This window comes from Ascaphus truei, chromosome 1 (genome assembly GCF_040206685.1).
Source record: "Ascaphus truei isolate aAscTru1 chromosome 1, aAscTru1.hap1, whole genome shotgun sequence".
Lineage (NCBI taxonomy): Eukaryota > Metazoa > Chordata > Amphibia > Anura > Ascaphidae > Ascaphus > Ascaphus truei.
Window position 1 is genome coordinate 167,143,433 of NC_134483.1, and position 19,894 is coordinate 167,163,326.

Here is a 19,894-nt window from a genome sequence, read left to right on the forward strand (position 1 = left end):
ATTGAGGCTTTTTCGGCCAACATGCCTACTGCTATTCAGTAAGCCTCGATAAGGGGGCGATAAAGGCATAAATCGCCATTTTTGCAGCCGTCAAAACAAAATCACCAGGTGAGCGGCGATAAGCCACTTATCGGCAGTTTCTGAAACTCGTGCAATTCTAGTAGCTTATCGAGGCTAATCGTGGCTCTAGAATGGCGAGTTTTTCCCAAAATCCTCACGCCAGGAAAAGTTGGCGTGAGGCTGGGGAGAACCTGCAGAGAAGGCGATGAGAGAGGACAAAAAAATGCGGTTTCCTGCATCGGATTGACATTATTTATTTATTTATAAAATGTTTTACCAGGAAGTAATACATTTGAGAGATACCTCTCGTTTTCAAGTATGTCCTGGGCACAGAGTTATAAAAAATACATGGTTACAATAAAAGAACAGGGTTATAGAGTCACTTCACAGACATTTCATGTACAGATAAAGTAGGAAAATTGGGTAAAGGGGATAAAGGGCTTGTGAGTTTCAGATAGAAATAGAGCAGCTTTAACATCAACTAACATCAGCGAACGGCAGCAAACGGCTCACGCCCTTTGGCTGCGCGGGGGTGGGTGAAGGTGGTATTTTGCCCTTGATGGGTGTTTAGGCCTTGCGGGGGGGTTGCAGGTGGAGTTAACCCCTTCATTACCTTAGAGGTTAATACCGCTAAGGTAATGAAGTAGTTAAGCCCTCCCGCTTCCATCCGGTAGGCCTAAACATCCATTCTTGGGGCTACAACCCTCTTCACCCAATCCCTCTACCCACAATAAAACAAATACACACACCAACCCTACTACCCACCTTCTCTATCCCCAACAACCCCCCACAACACATACAGTACATGAATGGGTTGACATTACTATTACAAATATATGGATAATAGCTCATTTGCCCAATATAAAATCAAACATTAGCCACCCAGCATAAATAAAGTAAATACATCTTTCTACTTACCCCTGCCATTATGAAGTGCGTCCTCATCAGCATACTGCAGGTCCATGTCCTCCGTAGCCAGCATGAGTACATAAAAAATACAATCTAGTGGCTCCTAACCCCTTAATCACCTTAGCGATTAATAACTGCTGTAGTAATTAAGGGGTTACATGCAACCCACCTGGGGGACCTAATCACCCACCCCGGAACCACTATACCCACCCTGTACCCATTGATTGGCATATATGGATATAATATATATATATATGGATATAATATGGGCATGATAAGCCACTATTGCAGTCAATGGTCAACCTAATAACAATAATTAAGGCCAAAAATACACAATAATAAAAGAAATACACAAGCCCCTAAACACCACAACAATAAAAGAACAAAAAAGCCTCAACTACACATCAACTACATTAATCTATCAGTAAAAAGCTAAAGAATTAAAATTAAATAAAATTATGTTATTCCAAAACATAAGAAAACAAATAAATAAACACCTATCCAACCAATCAATTAAAGAAATAAAACCACTAGCCAACCAATCAATTAAATAAATAAAAGCACAAGCCAATAAAACAAATAATTAATTTAAAACGCTAACCAAACCTAAAATGTACAAAAAACAAGCCATCCATATTCAAAATAATTTAATCCAAACAAAAAACAGAAACCGAAAAAATAACAATCAATTCAAAACAAGCATTTGCCAAAAAATGCATTGGCTATCACTGTATTTATCTGTACCCTATATGGGCACAGATTAATACATTATCAGTCAATGGGCAATCACAAACATAACAATAAATAAATACAATGAAAAAACGGAAAAAATACAATTACATTCAATATTTATCTTTCCTTTAGAAGTCTTCATCTGTTATTCTTTTCTTCTTTTCTCTAATCTTCTATCTTCTTTCTTTCAATTCAATAGAGCCCCGTGGTAAATCCACAACGGAAGTTGTCTCGTCGTCTTCTTGAGCTAAAATGAGACGGAACAGGCCTTATATTGGGCCTGTGACGTCACATTTTAGGGTCAGATGCTACAACTCCAATCTGATTGGACGCTGTATCATGTGCCTGCCATTTTTTTTAAGGATGTGACATCATCTCCAAAAGAGGTATGTCACATCCTTAAAACCACATGTTTCATATCACATGGTATTACAGCCAATGGGATTGAAGACAATCCCATTGGTTCCTATACAATGTGATATGTTAAATTAGTTTAAAGGATGTGACATCCCTTAAAGTGATGTCACATCCTTTAAACTAATTTAACATATCACATGGTACATGAACCAATGGGATTGTCTTTAATCCCATTGGCTGTAATACCATGTGATATGAGATATGTGGTTTTAAGGATGTGACGTACCTCCCTTGGAGATGACATCACGTCCATGAAAAAAAATAAACAGGGGTTAACTCCTCCCGCAACCTTCCAGGCAGGACTAACCACCCACCCTGGGACTACTACCCCCTTCATCCCCCCCTCTGCCCCAAGAAACAGGCTATTTTTTAACCCCTTAATTGCCTTAGCGGCTAGCCACAAAGGTAATGAAGCTGTTTTAATACACATTTTAATACTAGTGTAGATGAGCAGGGGGTCTCTGGAGCAGAACCACATTGATTTCAGATCCTGGGATCACCTGCTTCCCGAGACAAAGGCTCCATTATGGGGTACCGGTATCTTCTATGCATTTTATTCCGCGAGACAGTGAAATGCATAGGAGATACCGGCACCCCATAATGGGGCCTTTGTCTCGGGAAGCAGGTGGTCTCAGGATCTGAAATCAATGTGGTTCTAATCCGAAGGCCCCCTGCTCATCTACACTAATTTTAAAATTGATATTAAAATATTTAGATTAGATCGCTGACGAGATATGTGCAGGGAGAGGTGGCTCTCTCTGCAGCTGAAAGAAATCACTGGGTAAGCCCTTTTGAGAGAGGTGAGCATCACGTCGCCGGCTGCTCACCCATTTTTGGGGGGGAATTTTGCTATCACAGGTAATCGAGGCTTTCTGAATACCGCGATAGCAATGCTCAAAAAACTGGCGGCGTAAACGGCCCAGCGATTTTGTTAACGAAGGCTTATAGAATAGGCCCCTTACTGTTATTTTCTTGTCTTAACAAAAACAGACAGAATCACTCAGTGAAATTATTTTTCACTGCTCTCGTGTTTGTAACCTTTGTTTTTTTGAGAAAATGTTTAGTATTTTCACGTATATAGTGTTAATAATAACACTTGCTACATTATGTGGTATGCGTGGGCATATCTGAGGAAGGGGCTGTGACCCCAAAACATGATGGGGCCTATTCTGGTAGCTTCGAAGTGTGATAGACGACATCTAAAATGCACTTTAGAATCATATTGGCCTGCTTTACTATTGTGTGAGCCCTTATGGCATGTCCCAACTACGTTGTCACGGGAGACCAGGACTTTTAACACTTTTATACCGGGATCATTCACTAGGCAAAACAAAGTAGTGAAATAAAATGGAGTTTATTCGAGTAAACCCGCATAAACACAATGAATACACAAAATACAGACAAAATACACACTTACTGGGAGTCTGGGGGTGACAACTAGGCTTGACTAGATGCAGGGTGCCTGCTTCGGAAGCTTACACTGACTGGGCTATCCACCCGGGTTTTTCGGTTTTACTTTTGGCTACGTAGGTAGGAGCGACCAATCAGAGCGTGGGAATTCCCTCCCACCAGCCAATAGGAATTGTGTCTCATCCTTTGGCTGACGACAGAGGAGGAGGCGTGCCAAGCCGGCTTGAAAAGCTGGGTGGGAGGGAAATACGAATTAGCCAATGGGAGATGCGCCTTTGAGCTGTATCTCCCCCGGCTAACTCATTGCCACACACTAGGCACATTAGGCTCTGCCAGGTCTGGCAGACTCAAAAGGTATCCCCAAAGGGTGCCCTTTGTTCCCAGGACATGGACAATTGCCCTGCCTTGCCCACCAAACTGTTTTTTCACCTCTGGACATTATCTCTCCTTTGAACTCCGGACTATATGCAGACATGCTGATGACTAGCTAGATGCCTGGGCTGACTTCATAGAGCCTTATAGAAAATGCACCAACCATATTAAAACATAGTTTATTACAAAATATATCTTGAGGAGACACATACCGATGCAGGTATACTGAAGATCTGGTATATCTGGGCTCGAAAACCAGGAGTCAGGGGGACACTGGGTAGCCCCAGTGATTCAACCCGCATACCGGCAAAACATGCCTGCACGCCAGGGAGAATTAGGGGACTACTGGTAAATTTGGCACCCGAACTCCTGCAAACAAAATAATTGCATTTATACCCAAATATCCTACTTAAAGCTTACACTCAAAAGTGTCACGTTTCTGGGGCAAGGGGAACATGAAAAGTGGAAAAACAGGGAACACTTTAACTTTTACATGTTATAGTGCATGGCCCCTGACTTATGGTGCTATGTAGCTGCCAGTGACCCACGGGTTTCAGGGGGAACCAGATGAGCTTAACCTTTATTGTACAGCCTGGTTATCACCTGCCGTCACAAGCGTCTAAACAGCTTTTTAGCTGCTAATCCGATAGGTTTGTCAAAAACGCCTCCAACTCACATTTTTTGCCCACAACTGCTATTGTTGTAGCAGCAAACCGATTCTAAAAACTCACGTTTTTGTTAACACCACCTAACGAGTGCCGAGATTAATATTGCGAGTAATATCTACAGCCTGAAATATGGGTTTGGCAGAGAAAGCAAAACCCATAAATCAGACTGGGGATGGAGTTAGCACCACCTCTGGTCATTCCACTTCTAAAGTAAATTCAATCCCGGCGTTTTTTTTAGACGCAGTTTAGTAGAAGCGGTTTGCAATAGAGAATAAGTTTTATTCTCACATTTCATTCCGCTACTTCTGAACATGTCAAATTGTGCGTTTTGGCAATGACAGTTTTGGAGCTACGAGAATAAGTCCCTATATGTACCTGCTCTTATTTTGATGTAATAAATACAGAGCAAGCTCTTTTTAAATTCATACCGGTGTGCCTTCTCCATCCACATGTGGCCAAAGAGACTTGGTTGAGACTTTGATATGAACCAAGCTCCAAAATTGGCTACTTTGGTGACACATTAATGCATTCAAGTCATTTAGAATATGACCCTATTAATTTTAAAGTATCAGTGTACTTTATTGTACATGCCTTGAGGTAGATGGAGTCCTTGATTGAATCAAGAATATGTGTTAGTGGAGGTGTTATATGATGCTTTTATTTGAATAAGATATATCAGTTCCTACGTCTCTATTTTGCATTCATGGAATATATCAACAGGCCTGGCGGGGTACAAACCGATATGCCTAAAAGATTTGTGTCAAATGTAGACAGTGTGACAAACAAGATCTTACAATTGACACATACAGTACACCGATTTTCTGCATGGTATGATAAAATGAGCTTCAGAACTCTCAAGCCTTTTCATATCTAGTACTTGTGCAAAGAGGTCATGACATATTATTTCAGATCAGAAACGGATTTTAAAACCTACCCGCCTTCTTCTGAGTATTTATGGCCAAAGGCCAGGATGTCAGACGCACGTCCGCTGCCATCACAGACCACGACAGGAACTGGCGGGCTGTCGCGTAGGTATTCCAGCACAATAGATATAACATTAGGTCCACCTTCCACAATGAGAGCCACCACGGGAACGCCTTGTCCAATTCCTGTAGTAGCAAAACAATAACCACACCCCCAAAATGGCAAGAAAAAAATTAATCAAGGTTTGTATTGTATTGCTAAAAAGAATATAAAAGATCATTGTTGGTATTCGTGAACTACATTTATAAAATAAAACAAGCATCACCACGTCACTTCATCTAACTTGGTGCTCAGATGGCAGCTACTAAGTTAATAGAGTTAAAAGTGGAGTTCACCCTACTTGCTTTCTTTGTCCCCCTCTCTTCCCCATCCAACCTCTCTCTGAGCAGAAAATCGCTATTTTCAGTGTCGGGATTCCCTTGTTTCCGAAATAGTTACCACAGAAGGTAGTGTGGGTACATCCCATCCAGAGAAAACAAAATGGAGTTTTAAATCTCCCATGTCATGTGTTTCACAAGGGATTTAAATAAAGTACCAGCAGCACTTTTCCTGGTAAGTATCTCGAGAACCAAGTGGTCCACAGAGCTGAAATAAGCGTGGTCCAGGTACAGGGATACAAGGAATACTCCGGTAAGTAGATTACACTGCAAATAAATTCCTCTATGGAAAAAAAAGCTATAAAGCTAAAAGGATCTTACGAGGACAGCAATATATAGTCACAAAATATACATTTAATATAAAAATGCAGTATTCCATGTTTCCACTATTTCACAGGGGTCTGGATAACCCCCATTTTCGCTGGCTGCGAGGTCACACTACTAAATTCCACATTGGAGGAACTCTTACTCGTTGTTAAAACTGTATTTATTTATTAGTACATATTAGCGCTATGTCTTCACTTTTTCAGCTACAGGGATAGGCTTTTCATCTATGAAAAGAAAGAGGGGCCCAGGTGGGGAACTGCTGCTGTCATTGGACTTCTTGTGTGCCAAGGTTGTTTCTGGTAGACCACTGAAGGTGAGGACTCTGCACTATTAGGCATATTGTAAGTGATGCACCATACAAAGCACACAATGGTTAATCCCACATTGAGTGACTGGGGAGTAAGATCTATTTTTCACAAACAAAATACCATCCAGGGCTCTGGTCACCACATCATTGTGGATGTGTTTGTAACACGTATCACAGTAACACATCTGGATAGAACTGGCCTGTAGCCAACTCTGCAGATTATAGCGCTTAAATGAAGTTGACTATTTGGAGACTTTGTAGTTTGCTGGTTCATTTAGGCCATTCAGCTACTGGATTGTCATCAACAACCTTCTGGGCCAGCTAGATAAAGACTGATAATAAAACACGAAACAGTAACCAGTTTACTGTAGGATAAATGAAATGATATTAGCTGAAGAGGTGGAGTGATGGCAAACTGAGCTGTAGGGGACAACAAGCAAAATACTGTCATTTGCTTAGAGCATTCTGGGAACCATCCTAGGGTTCTCTAACTTGTAATAGCTGAAACTAGTTGGGAATGTGGAATTAAACAAAGTACTCCTTAGTATTACAGCAGGTTTCTTTTCATGCATTTATTATCCTAAGCCTGGCTACTGGCAGAATAAATAGTACACACAATTATTATTCACAATAGAAGTTACTATTACATTTTTTTCATAGACTGTAATTAGGAATACATGTTGAAATTTCATGACACGTTTTATTGTAATATTAAAAGATTTCTATGAATTTAAACATTGAAATATGAAGTAATATGTTTAAGCCTGATTACAGTAGCGACATTATTTATTCTTACACTTCCCGCACGGCAGGATGCGTGCGGGAAGCGTGGTGACGCGGCGTGTTGCGGCGCACTGTGACGTCACAGTCACGTGCGCGCCCGGCTTCCCCGGCTTCCCCGGCTTCCCCGACACCCCTGGAGTTTAAAGTGAGGTAAGCGGGGGTGCGGGGAAGCAGAGGGGCAGAGCAGGATCCGGGTTCGGGGTCGGGAAGGGGGGATAAAATGCGTGCAAAGTGGAGGGGGGGGTGCGTGTAGGAAACACGGCGGTGCACGGTCTTGACTAGCGGCAGCCGGAGTAGATCCCGGCATGCCGCCGGCATTGGTAAGAATAAAGTATGCCGCTACTGTATATCTCAGTGCTTAGTTCAGATGCGGCTTCTAAATTCTGGGGTGAAAAAGACTTGTGTGTGTATGAAATGCAGCATGGTACAAAATGGGCACAAAATACAGGCAGTACTCGTTTTACAACGCTTCGCTTTACAACGAATGGCTTATCCAACGCTATGCAATGCATACCTATGTTCATTTTTACAACGCCAAAACGGCTTATCCAACGCTCTTACGACGCTTTGCAAAGTTGTTTATGTGTATATAATATATATATTATACTATATAATATATTATATTTGTATATTATATATTATGTTATATTATATATATGTAATACAGTATATGCACTATATAATTTATGTGTGTGCTGCGTATCTTATTGCGTGCGTAAAATATTTTATGTATTTTAGCATTAAAAATGCCTTCAGGAACGGAACCTTTCATTTAAACAGTGTTCCTATGGGAAACTGTGTTTCGCTTTACAACGTTTCGCTATCCAACGCCATTTTGAGTAACGCATTGTGTCGGATAACCGAGGACTGCATGTATAGTATATTTGATTTCTAGTGTGTGTGAATCCCATCTCCTATTAGTCGCTATACAGAAAAAAAAAGCTGTGTGAGCTGTGCACGCGCATAGTAAGTGAAACTTCTTTGACTTTTGTCACAGAAATTGTATTTGTATTGGTGATGTTTTAATTAAAAATCAAAATACAATTTCATTGACAAAACGCAAATAAATTTGACTTATAATGCGCGTGCTCGGCACCCCCCCCCTGTATTAGCTATTTGCAATGTGTGAATTCCTTGTGTGTATGTGTGTCAGTCAGTGTGTGTGTATGTGTGTGTGTGTGTGTGTATATATGTGTGTCAGTCAGTGTGTGTGTCAGTCAGTGTGTGTGTGTGTCAGTCAGTGTGTGTGTGTGTGTGTGTGTGTGTATATGTGTGTCAGTCAGTGTGTATCAGTCAATGTGTGTATATGTGTCAGTCAGTGTGTGTGTGTGTGTGTGTGTGTGTGTATGTGTGTCAGTCAGTGTGTGTGTATGTGTGTCAGTCAGTGTGGGTGTATGTGTGTCAGTCAGTGTGGGTGTATGTGTGTCAGTCAGTGTGTGTGGGGGCGTGGGTGGGTCAGTGAGTGTGTGTTGGGGCGTGGGTGGGTCAGTCAGTGTGTGTGGGGGCGTGGGTGGGTCAGTCAGTGTGTGTGGGGGCGTGGGTGGGTCAGTCAGTGTGTGTGGGGGCGTGGGTGGGTCAGTCAGTGTGTGTGGGGGTGTGGGTGGGTCAGTCAGTGTGTATGTGTCCAGCTGCAGCCAGTGGCGGGGTGTAACATGGCGCACCACCTCTCTTCCCCCCCCCCGAGCCCCTGTGCCACGCGGGTTGCACCAGGGGGCCCGCGAACGCCCGCGTCAGTGGAGGGTTGAATGGTGCCGCTGCCAATGGGCGTTAGGAGCATGTGGGTGGAACGACGCCGCTGCCAGCTGCTTCTGCGCATCTGTGGCATCCTTCAGCGGTGCCATCACAACTGCGCATGCGCGGCATGGCAGCGGTCGTGGAACAGTTAGGCGGGCCGTTAGGAGTGGCCGCGGCTATCGCCGCCGCATATGTCGGCAGCTGGGTGGGGGTGGGGTGTGTGTGTGGGGGTGTGTGTGGGGGTGCGGCGGCGATTAGGAGCGGCGCCGGCGGCGAGCCGCTGTATGTGACGGGACGTGTGAGCGGCGTGGCATCCATTACGTGACGTCTCTTCCGTTTCACATTTCGCCCCCATCTATCCCGTTTTGTTCTAGCAGGACTAGGTGCCACGAAAGAAGTTTCACTTCAAAAAGACTACTTAAAATCACTGGGGCCTATGCACTAAGCTCCGATAAAAAAAAAATCGCCAGGGTTCTTAAATCTCCATTTTTTCAAACGTGGCTATTACGTTATGCAGAAAGCCCTGAATACCTGTGATAGCAACATTTGCAAAAATGGTGATTAGCTGGCGGCAAGATGATCATCTCCCTGAAAAGTCCTTAACCGCTGAGTTCTATCTGCTGCAGAGAGAGACGCCTCACCCTGCGCAAATCTCTCCCGAATTATTTTTTTAAAATATAATTTTAATTTCTAGTGTAGATGAGCAGGGGGTCTCCTGAGCTGAATTGCTTTGATTTCAACCTCAGCAACCCCCTGCTTCCCGAGTTACAGGTCCTGGTATGGGGCATCTGGTGCCAGTATCGCCACCATTTTTAAATCATCCGCATCACGTGACCGGGGGATTTAAAGAATGAAGGAGATACCGGCACCCCATACTGGGCCTGTAACTTGGGAAGCAGGGGGTCCCTGAGGCTGAAATGAATGCGGTTCAGCTCAGGAGATCCACTGCTCCAGTGCACTATTAATAAAATTATATTAAAGCCGCTTCATTACCTTAGCGGATAGCGGCTAAGGCAATAAAGGGGTTAATGCACAATAGCAGCTTTATTGAGGCCAGAGGGGGTGAGTGATGCGGGTACTTGCCCTTCACTCACCCCATCTGCCCCTAATAAAGCTGCTGTTGTTCCTTAACCCCTTCATTGCCTTAGCAGTTAGTTGCTAAGGTAATGAAGTAGCCTGTAAATGCATTTTTATTGCATGGGATTCATGCCGGGGGTCTCCGGTGCTGATATTAATGGGTATCAGCTCCAGAGACTCCCGGCATCAATCCGATGCAGGAAAAATGCATTTTATTTTCTATGTCCCATCTTGACGCTTACCGGCAGCTTCTCACCACCCTCTTGCCAACTTTTCCTGGCGAGACGATTTTGAGAGGAAATATCAATTCTTTAGCCATGCTTAGCCTTGATAAGCTAATCGGGGCTACTAGAATAGCACGAGTTTGAAAACCTGGTGATAAGTGGTAATAAGTGGCTTATCGCCGCGCGTTTGGAGATTTTTTTTTTCTCTTCAAAAAAAATTGCCGAAAATGTCTCTTATCGTCGACTTATCAGAGCTTACTGAATAGCAGTAGGCTTTTTTGGCGATAAGGCGGTGATAAGTGACTTATCAGAGATTAGTGCATAGGCTCCACTGTGTGAAAAGAGCTTTTGTATGTTATTTTTAGTTAATTAATTTGTACTGAGTGCCATGCTGGTCAAAAGGACAGATATTGACCCCGCGGACATGGTTCAACACAAATTCCCCATGGCAAACTTGATATGCCATAAAACTCAGTAATCTGTCATGTCTCATTTTGTAATTAAAACACCCATCATTGGGATATGCTTACAGGACTCATTTGATATTCCTAGAGTCCAGATGTATGGTACAGTTTTCCTGTCAAGCTTTCAAATACTTTCTGGACAGGTTACCCCATTCTCTGAGCAGGCTTGTCACCCATACTGTACACAGCAGTTACCCCTCCAGAAGCCTGCTTGCGGTTTCAAGGTTCAATAAAGAATACTCTTACTGATCACCCCACTTCTGGAACAATTTATCTGTCTCTCAAATTCACCACCTGTTGAATATCTTTCAATACTTCTGCTGTTTCATACTTTAAACCTGCTCAGGGCTGTAATATCTAATGTCAGCACAATATTCTGTACTCAGGACACTTGAAAATGAGAGGTGACCAGTGGTGGGATTCAGCCGGTTCGCACCGGTTTGTGCGAACCTGTTACTAAAATTTCACAAGTTCGCAGAATCGGTGCTTAATTCTCTCACCTGTCGGGGTGGCGGGCGGTGTGTACCAGCATCTCCCGGCATCTTTTCCCTGCATATCTTCTCAATATGGCTGCGCGGCGTCAAATGGTGCCGCGTTGCCATGCCAATGGGAATGCCACATAATGTAACCGCATCACGTGACGCCCCGTTGCTATGGCAATGGGATAATACATGACGCCATGACAACACGGCACCATATGACACTGCACAGCCTTATTGTGATGATTTGCATGGGGGACATGCTGGGAGACGCCGCCCGCTGTCCGGACAGGTGAGGGGGAGATGTTAGGGGGAGATGGGATGGGGACTGGGAGAGATGTGAGGGGAGATGTGGGGGAGATGTGATGGGGACTGGGGAAGATTTGAGGGGGAGATCCGGTTGCTAAAAATTTTGAATACCACCACTGGAGGTGACACATTGTATTTTGGCCCCTATGTTACCGGAGAAGCTGTCATTACTTAATGGGCCACACTAGCAATGAATGCGTTCAATAGATGAAACCCCCTTTTACTGCATACCTTCCCCACTCCACCTACTGACACTCCCCAAGGTGCAAGCTGAACCTGATGCACAATGTGATACATCTCATTATATGTGCGCCATGTAACTCCTCCACAACTCCACCTACTGACACTCCCCAAGGTGCAAGCTGAACCAGACACACAATGTGATACATCTCATTATATGTGCACCATGTAACTCCTCCACAACTCCATCTACTGACACTCCCCAAGGTGCAAGCTGAACCTGACGCACAATGTGATACATCTCATTATATGTGCACCATGTAACTCCTCCACAACTCCATCTACTGACACTCCCCAAGGTGCAAGCTGAACCTGACGCACAATGTGATACATCTCATTATATGTGCACCATGTAACTCCTCCACAACTCCATCTACTGACACTCCCCAAGGTGCAAGCTGAACCTGACGCACAATGTGATACATCTCATTATATGTGCACCATGTAACTCCTCCACAACTCCATCTACTGACACTCCCCAAGGTGCAAGCTGAACCTGACGCACAATGTGATACATCTCATTATATGTGCACCATGTAACTCCTCCACAACTCCATCTACTGACACTCCCCAAGGTGCAAGCTGAACCTGACGCACAATGTGATACATCTCATTATATGTGCACCATGTAACTCCTCCACAACTCCATCTACTGACACTCCCCAAGGTGCAAGCTGAACCAGACGCACAATGTGATACATCTCATTATATGTGCACCATGTAACTCCGCCACAACTCCACCTACTGACACTCCCCAAGGTGCAAGCTGAACCAGACGCACAATGTGATACATCTCATTATATGTGCTCCATGTAACTCCTCCACAACTCCACCTACTGACACTCCCCAAGGTGCAAGCTGAACCAGACGCACAATGTGATACATCTCATTATATGTGCACCATGTAACTCCTCCACAACTCCACCTACTGACACTCCCCAAGGTGCAAGCTGAACAAACGCACAATGTGATACATCTCATTATATGTGCTCCATGTAACTCTGTCACAACTCCACCTACTGACACTCCCCAAGGTGCAAGCTGAACCTGACGTACAATGTGATACATCTCATTATATGTGCTCCATGTAACTCCGCCACAACTCCACCTACTGACACTCCCCAAGGTGCAAGCTGAACCAGACGCACAATGTGATACATCTCATTATATGTGCACCATGTAACTCCTCCACAACTCCACCTACTGACACTCCCCAAGGTGCAAGCAGAACCAGACGCACAATGTGATACATCTCATTATATGTGCACCATGTAACTCCTCCACAACTCCACCTACTGACACTCCCCAAGGTGCAAGCTGAACCAGACGCACAATGTGATACATCTCCTTATGATATGTGCACCATGTAACTCCTCCCCTACCTCTCCTACTGAGATTTCCCAAGTCGCAAGTTAAGGCACATTGGGCTGCATCAGGTGGTCAGTAGTGGGAGGAGGAACCTGAATCCAAATCAGAGAAAGAAACGTATTTTGGTCAGTTTCTGTCCCAGATTCTGACATCTAGATCCAAACAAACGGTGCAGATTAACCCGAACAGGTATCCTGGAAAGTTTGGCTTCAGAAAATTCAGGCTACTCAGGTTCAGGTGGTTCTGTATTCTTAGACTTGGGTCCCGCTGCATCCGGCGACCGCGTGTATATTCTGTATATTTAGAAATGCCATTTGCAAGGGTTATATGTTGTAGTCGGACTGCTAAATGCATTCTGTAACACTTTTTAGAGTTATTGATGTAGCCGTGTCCCCCCGCCCCCCCCGCCCCCTTACCTCCGATACGGGCACGGTGAAGGGGGAGGCTAATGCGGCTGCTGGTGATGTGCAGGGAGGCTACGGCTGTCACAGCGGGAGCCGTGGCATTGCGGCAGGGCTCCGGTGCTCGGAGGCGGTTCCGAGGCAGGGCACCACCATTGCTAATTTCCACGCATGCTCAGAAGCAGCTCACACATGCGCAGGAGAATCCCGAGCAGGGCGGCCATTAGAGATAGGCGTGCGTGCACAGAGGGGACGAGAGAGCGGTGGCCATTTTATACAAGGCTCTGCAGGGGAACTACAATCCCCAGAGTGCTTTGGGGCATATGCCCACGTGGGAAGTGTTAATCAATAGAGGAGAGGATTTTTACATTTGGCGTGCTTAAAGCGAGGGGCAGTTGGAGCCAGGACAGAGAAGGGGATGGTAGGGTCTGGGTGTCAGTGGCACCCAGATTAGGCCATATTATCCCCTTAGGTCCAAGAAAGGCACCACTCAAGTGCAGATTGTGGCTGCTACAGGGAAAGCCACCAGATAGGGACATTTCCCCAGTAGCTTGCAGTAATAGGCATCAGCAGCAGAACACCGCATGGTGACTCACGGCCTGTGGTCTGGGACCAGACCACCTATGTTTAGAGACCCTACATGAGACCCTCCTACCGGAGTTCACCCCACACAGAGGAGGATGACTTTGCGGACTACGACGTAGCTAGATCAACAGATCCCTGTTGCTAGTCAGCCACACCGGGAACAGGAGTACCCGGCAGGTTCCTCAACAAAGTGCACCAATGGTTCATGGGTAGCGCTACCATACACACTTTTGGGTGGGGCCTGACATTGGGAGAAGGACATCAGGGTATTGGTGCCTGGCACCCAATGTACTTTGGGGACACTAAATTGGTGTACTGTATGCCGTGTCATATATATATATATATCCTTGCTTCATTCATTGTAACATCGCCGGAAGAAGAGATCAGTGTATCTCGAAAGCTCGCACAAATAAAAGCATTTCGTTAGCCACAGAACGGTATCATCTATTTATTTTTTGATTATATATATATATATATATATACGAGGGATCCCAGTGTAGTGGGATGAGCCCCTCACAGGAACCAATATACACAGTAATTACACACGCAGTTATATAAGAACGGGTTTTACTAAACATATATTACAGTACCCTGACCACACAGTATATATATAAGCTGGGATCCCTCGTAGGTGGAGGCTCCTTTATTCAGGGGGAAAGTGGGCTACACTGAGTTGCTGCTGCAGTTCTTGTGCCACTTAAAAAAAATGTACAATATTTGTTTGCCGTACAAGTATGAGTATAACTATGAATGTTCAGCCATCTGCAACATATTTTATTTATAGAACCTACTGTAGACTTTAAAAAATATTTTTAGCATCCACCAATAATTAGAGCTGCTGACCCATATTATCCTCTCCAATTGTGTACTAGTGTGAAGGATATGTATGTTATTACTGCGGGTAAGAAGTCAGCAGAGGCAGGTACAACACAAAATCAACACATCAGGCTTGATGATGTTCACATAGTTTTTTTTTTCTACAGTACTTTAAGCTCTATTATTGTATCTATATGACTAAGGGCCGTGGGAAATATAAAGATGCTCATCTGCACCATCTAACTTCTGCTTCAATCTTTAAATTAATATCCCACGCAACCTACAGTAAAACAACACGAATGAACATTCACTCTGTTTTATAATGAAAGCAAGCAGCCCGCCTCAATTACTGGTCCTGTGCCATACTCTTTGCAAATCTTTCCCTGCTCCTCAATCTGACATTCAGAGCTTGCTATTTTATCATGTTTTAATGATGACCATGTCTAATATTCAGCCGGCAGGTACAAATTAATTTTGAGTAAGTACCATGATGTATGTGAGTAGGATGGTTTAAATGCCATCTGGCAATAAATTAACATCAAGCTATATCTCAACATTTTATTGTGGGTATTAACATACTCAGACATTTTCCCCTTCGGTATTTGAAACATTGAATACAGTTTTACAATGCAAAATCAATGCTAATATTTAATTATCTTGTTGATAGAGTAACTAAGTGCTTAAACACCTGGTAATGCTTCACATAGGTGTAGCCCCTCTTTGGGGACTACTATGTCAGTTGAGGTTAACAGCCTCAATGGGTTAACTGTGTAGGACCACTCAGGTTACTCCCCTCTCCATCATGTGATGTAGGGTGACTATGCAGAAGGAATTGCCCCTCCCCTGTATGTCTTGTGACCCGTGATATCACTATAGAGAGTATAGAGGGTATATAAAGCTCCGCCCAATTTTCTAGAAACAGGTTCTTCAGACTTCTGACAGGGGTCCTCACTGTGAGTCCTGTAAAAAAAGTTTAAGTGTATAGTCCTCTGTATTAAAAAGGGTCCTGTCACTGCTTGTTGTTTTCAGTTAGAAACATTAGTAAGTATGCGCCAGTAAAAAGGGTCCAAGATTGTTCTCAATCTTGAAAACGAGGAAGCATGCTATTGGTAGGAGTTCTCGGCATGGTAACTCCCGAGTATATTTGGACCAGCCCAATCAGAAGGTTCCTAGTGCAATCCTGATCACATAGGCATGGAAAAAGCATGCAGTACATAGTTGTGGGTTACTAATCTAGGAGCCCGAAGTGTATTCAAGAGAGGTCCATTCGATATGGGGCATTACTGATTCTATGCAAGAGACTGTGTTTGTCACTTACTTTAGGTAACAAGTTTAACTACCTCCCCAGTATAGGAGTGAGAGCTAACAGGGGATGAAGTCTGAAATATTATTGTTTGCCACAAGGTTCTATCAAGTAACTAGTATGTCAATATCTATGAAACATTATTGATGGATATCCAATAAAGCACCTTTTTCTTTATAAAAGTTTCTGGCACCCATCCTTGTATTATTCCAGCATCAATGCCCAGCAAAGGCTGAGCACTGCTATGTATATAGTCAATCTGATGTGACCTCCTTTAGAGCCGGGTAAGCAAGGTTACATAGAAATAAGGTGATGTTTGAAGACTTTGGTGGAGTCAATGTATTGACAATATGAGATTCACCTGGACATGTGAAAACTGTTGATGATAATGACCTGCTTGTTGAGAAATTGAGGTGTGCTCTAACTATTGTGGACAGTAATGGCAACACTATAAATGAAGATCTATAAACAGAGAGGCACATCTTAGGTGTGGTCTGACACAAGACCAAAATGAACTGAAGGCAGCTGATGTATATGTTTAATACTAAGGATGGAAAGGTTTGTAGGTTCAAAATCTAAGCTTCGTAAACTTTAAAGTTTATTTGGAAGTGTGAGTCGAACATTCAGGAGAAATGTTCAAGTCTGAGTATAATTTGAGTCATAACCTGAGGAAAACTCATTGTAGGACTAGTTTTTCTTCTATTTTCTAAACTAGGCAAAGTTTTCAGTTTTTGGCCCAAAAAAGCTTGTGAAGTTTGAGCATTTCCCAACAATTTAAAAAGGTGGGGATAGCGAGGAGGAGCACCTGGTGCCGCATGGCTTCATGGAGAGTGGCAGAGCTGGTGGTAGAAGAAGAGCAAGTGCTCCAGGATCCCAGGCCACTCCTAAATGGCAGGAGCAGTAGCAGCAGCAAGAGGGCGACATGGAGAGAAGAGCAGGCCATGCCCCCTGTCAGCGCAAGCAGAGGAGGGAATGGTCGGTCAGGAAAAAGGGAACTGATCATGCTCTTTGTCAGTATAGGGAGTGCTAGGAATGACAGGGCAGGAAGAGGAGGGGATGACCAAACAGGCAGAAATGAGTAGGGCTCTGCATCTCATTGGCATAGGATGGAAGAGGAGATGGAGGCATGGATGGGTAGGAAATTTCCGGGGAATGAAGGCTAGGATGAATTCATGCTACCACTTTCCCCTGTAAGTTCGGCCTTCTATCTCGATATGCGGTCCGACAGCTACAGGCAGCAAAATGCCTGATGGGCTTGCGTGTAACTATGAGATGGACTGTGGGGAGCGGCTCTGGAAGTGACGGGAGAAACAAGTATGCTGCTAGCCGGAAAGGCTCGGCAAAATCTTTACAAGGGATAGAATAGTGATTGGATGAATTAGTGTAGATTATTGACATACATATCAATTGGACATTGGCGATTATGAATTAGAGCAAACAGCCTATATATATCCAGCAAAAGACAGACATGTTAAGACTCCTGTAGAAGCTAATCAGCGAAACGCGTAGAATCCTGTCAGCTGTGCAGAGGAGTCCTGGCAACGGTACCAGCCCCGCCAGTAGTCGAGTCATCACCGGAAGTGACGGAGGGTCCAGGGAAGGAGACGCGCGCCGGAGATTGAGGTGCCACAGACGAAATCCTCAGGACTCGTACAACATCTATTTCATATTTACAAAATGTGAGTGTTCTACTATTGCAACACATTGTGATTTTGAATATAATTCTGAACATACCATGTGAGTTTCCCATTTTTCCTCATATAGGAGAAAGTGTCCATATTAAAAAAAAAATAATTCTAATTTTACGTAGCGCTTTACACAGACATTTTGCAGGCACAGGTCCCTGCCTGAGGCACAGGGAGATAAAGTGACTTGCCCAAGGTCACAAGGAGCCGACACCAGGAATTGATGGCTCCCCTGCATAAAATTTGTTGAAAGATGCAGGGAGCTCAGGAACCGTAGAATGAAAAATATAAAAAAAAGAAAAATATATTGCAATAACATAGAAATGTGTACTAAATAATGAGATATAACACCTTGTAGGTGTATACTCACATGGTGTGATATTTAATACAGCATGTGTGCCATTCTAGGCTATCTTTCAGTTCTGAATAGGTAGTTGCTTGATCACTCTGATAATCTTCTAGTCATCTCCGTGATTCAGATGAACTTGTGGAGCAGAAAAAATAAACACAAGAGAGATAGACTAAGTGTAGGGAGTAACACTGTAATAACAGGTGAATGAAATGACAAATGACCACTCACATGTTGTTTCCCATTAGGTACAGTGTATACCGGCACTCTGCTCAGAACGATTGTGGGTGCTTGGAGAAGGTATACTGCATTGGCTGTTGTTGCGCATACAGCAGCCGTCAGCTTGCTACTGCGTTTCCCCAGCAGTGCTGCAGACACTCCAAACTGACGTCACACGCAGTGACATCCTTCCGGTTCCTTCTGGGCTGGTGCAAAAACTTTACGCGTTTCGCAAAGATTTGCTTCGTCAGGAGTTAGCTATTTTCTAGAGTGGAAGGTGAACACAGTCAGGCCTTGATGTGGCAGTGCATTATCTATATGATTTTGTATTTTGGGGGCACAGAAGGTATAGCGATCAATTCTGTGAATATGGTTTATGGACTGCCCATTCAGAAACTCGGTCATTACAGGAGTTAATTGACTTAGTACTCACTTCAATTAAGGTTTTAGCTGTTGTGCTAAAATTCTTTCCAATGGGCAGGATTTTTTCCAGGCAGCTTTCTCCGGCAGCAGTGGGCCACGTCATTTCTTTCGGTGGTGGAAAGATCTTAAGGACAACTTGATGATATGGAAGTAATTACATCGGTAGATTCGATTGGTTGCATGAACCAGTATATGATCAGGATCTGCAGTGTGGGTTTTAGGGCATTTTTAAATAGACACTGGTGCGCGGAGCAATGGCCTGTTGAGTGGCGTGATTTTTACCTGCTGGGTAACTTAGTTTTCCTGGACTTATGTTAACAGCACTGAAGAGGGGCTGGTGGTGGATTCAGTTACCCCAAGTTCATGAACTGGGTATTGCATAGTATGGAATGAGTGTCAGTGTTGGGTGCAGTCTGGTGATGCATGGTTGTCCCATTCTGCTGGTGGCTTTGTGGGTGAAAAAGTTCTGTCAGTGGCTGTCAATCAGTTCAATGATATCTTTTTTTTAATTGGATTTGGCATTTGGACTGCAAGTCTCGAAGCCCAACAATATGGCGGTTGGTTTGGAAATATACATCCTCTGTTGGACTGGTTAGTAATTCTGCTATCATAGAATTGCAGCAGCGGGAGTCATGAGACATGGCTATGCCATTGGGCTCTGTACTATGGTTGGGCAACCTGGCCGTGGGGGTTTGGTTAAGGAATTGAATACTTTAAGGTTACATTCAATAAAGCTTTGGCTTTGTTCATCCACAAACTAAACCGAGTGTCTGGTGTTGTTATTGGTTAGGGGAGGTATATTTACAGGCATTTCAGTTAGAGGCAATAAGTATTATTGTCATATGTAACAGTTACAGACAAGATTAAAATAT

At 43.9% G+C, this 19,894-nt stretch overlaps 1 protein-coding gene across 2 annotated transcripts in view; it reads right to left on the minus strand.

Moving 5' to 3' along the window:
* The window catches only part of TRPM3 (transient receptor potential cation channel subfamily M member 3), a 514,687-nt gene that overhangs the window by 154,146 nt on the left and 340,647 nt on the right, over positions 1-19,894 (minus strand). For both annotated transcript variants that reach the window (XM_075597955.1, XM_075597963.1), the window contains exon 7: positions 5,503-5,677. In XM_075597955.1, coding sequence (XP_075454070.1) covers positions 5,503-5,677 — 175 coding nt within the window. The remainder of the gene's footprint in view (positions 1-5,502; positions 5,678-19,894) is intronic.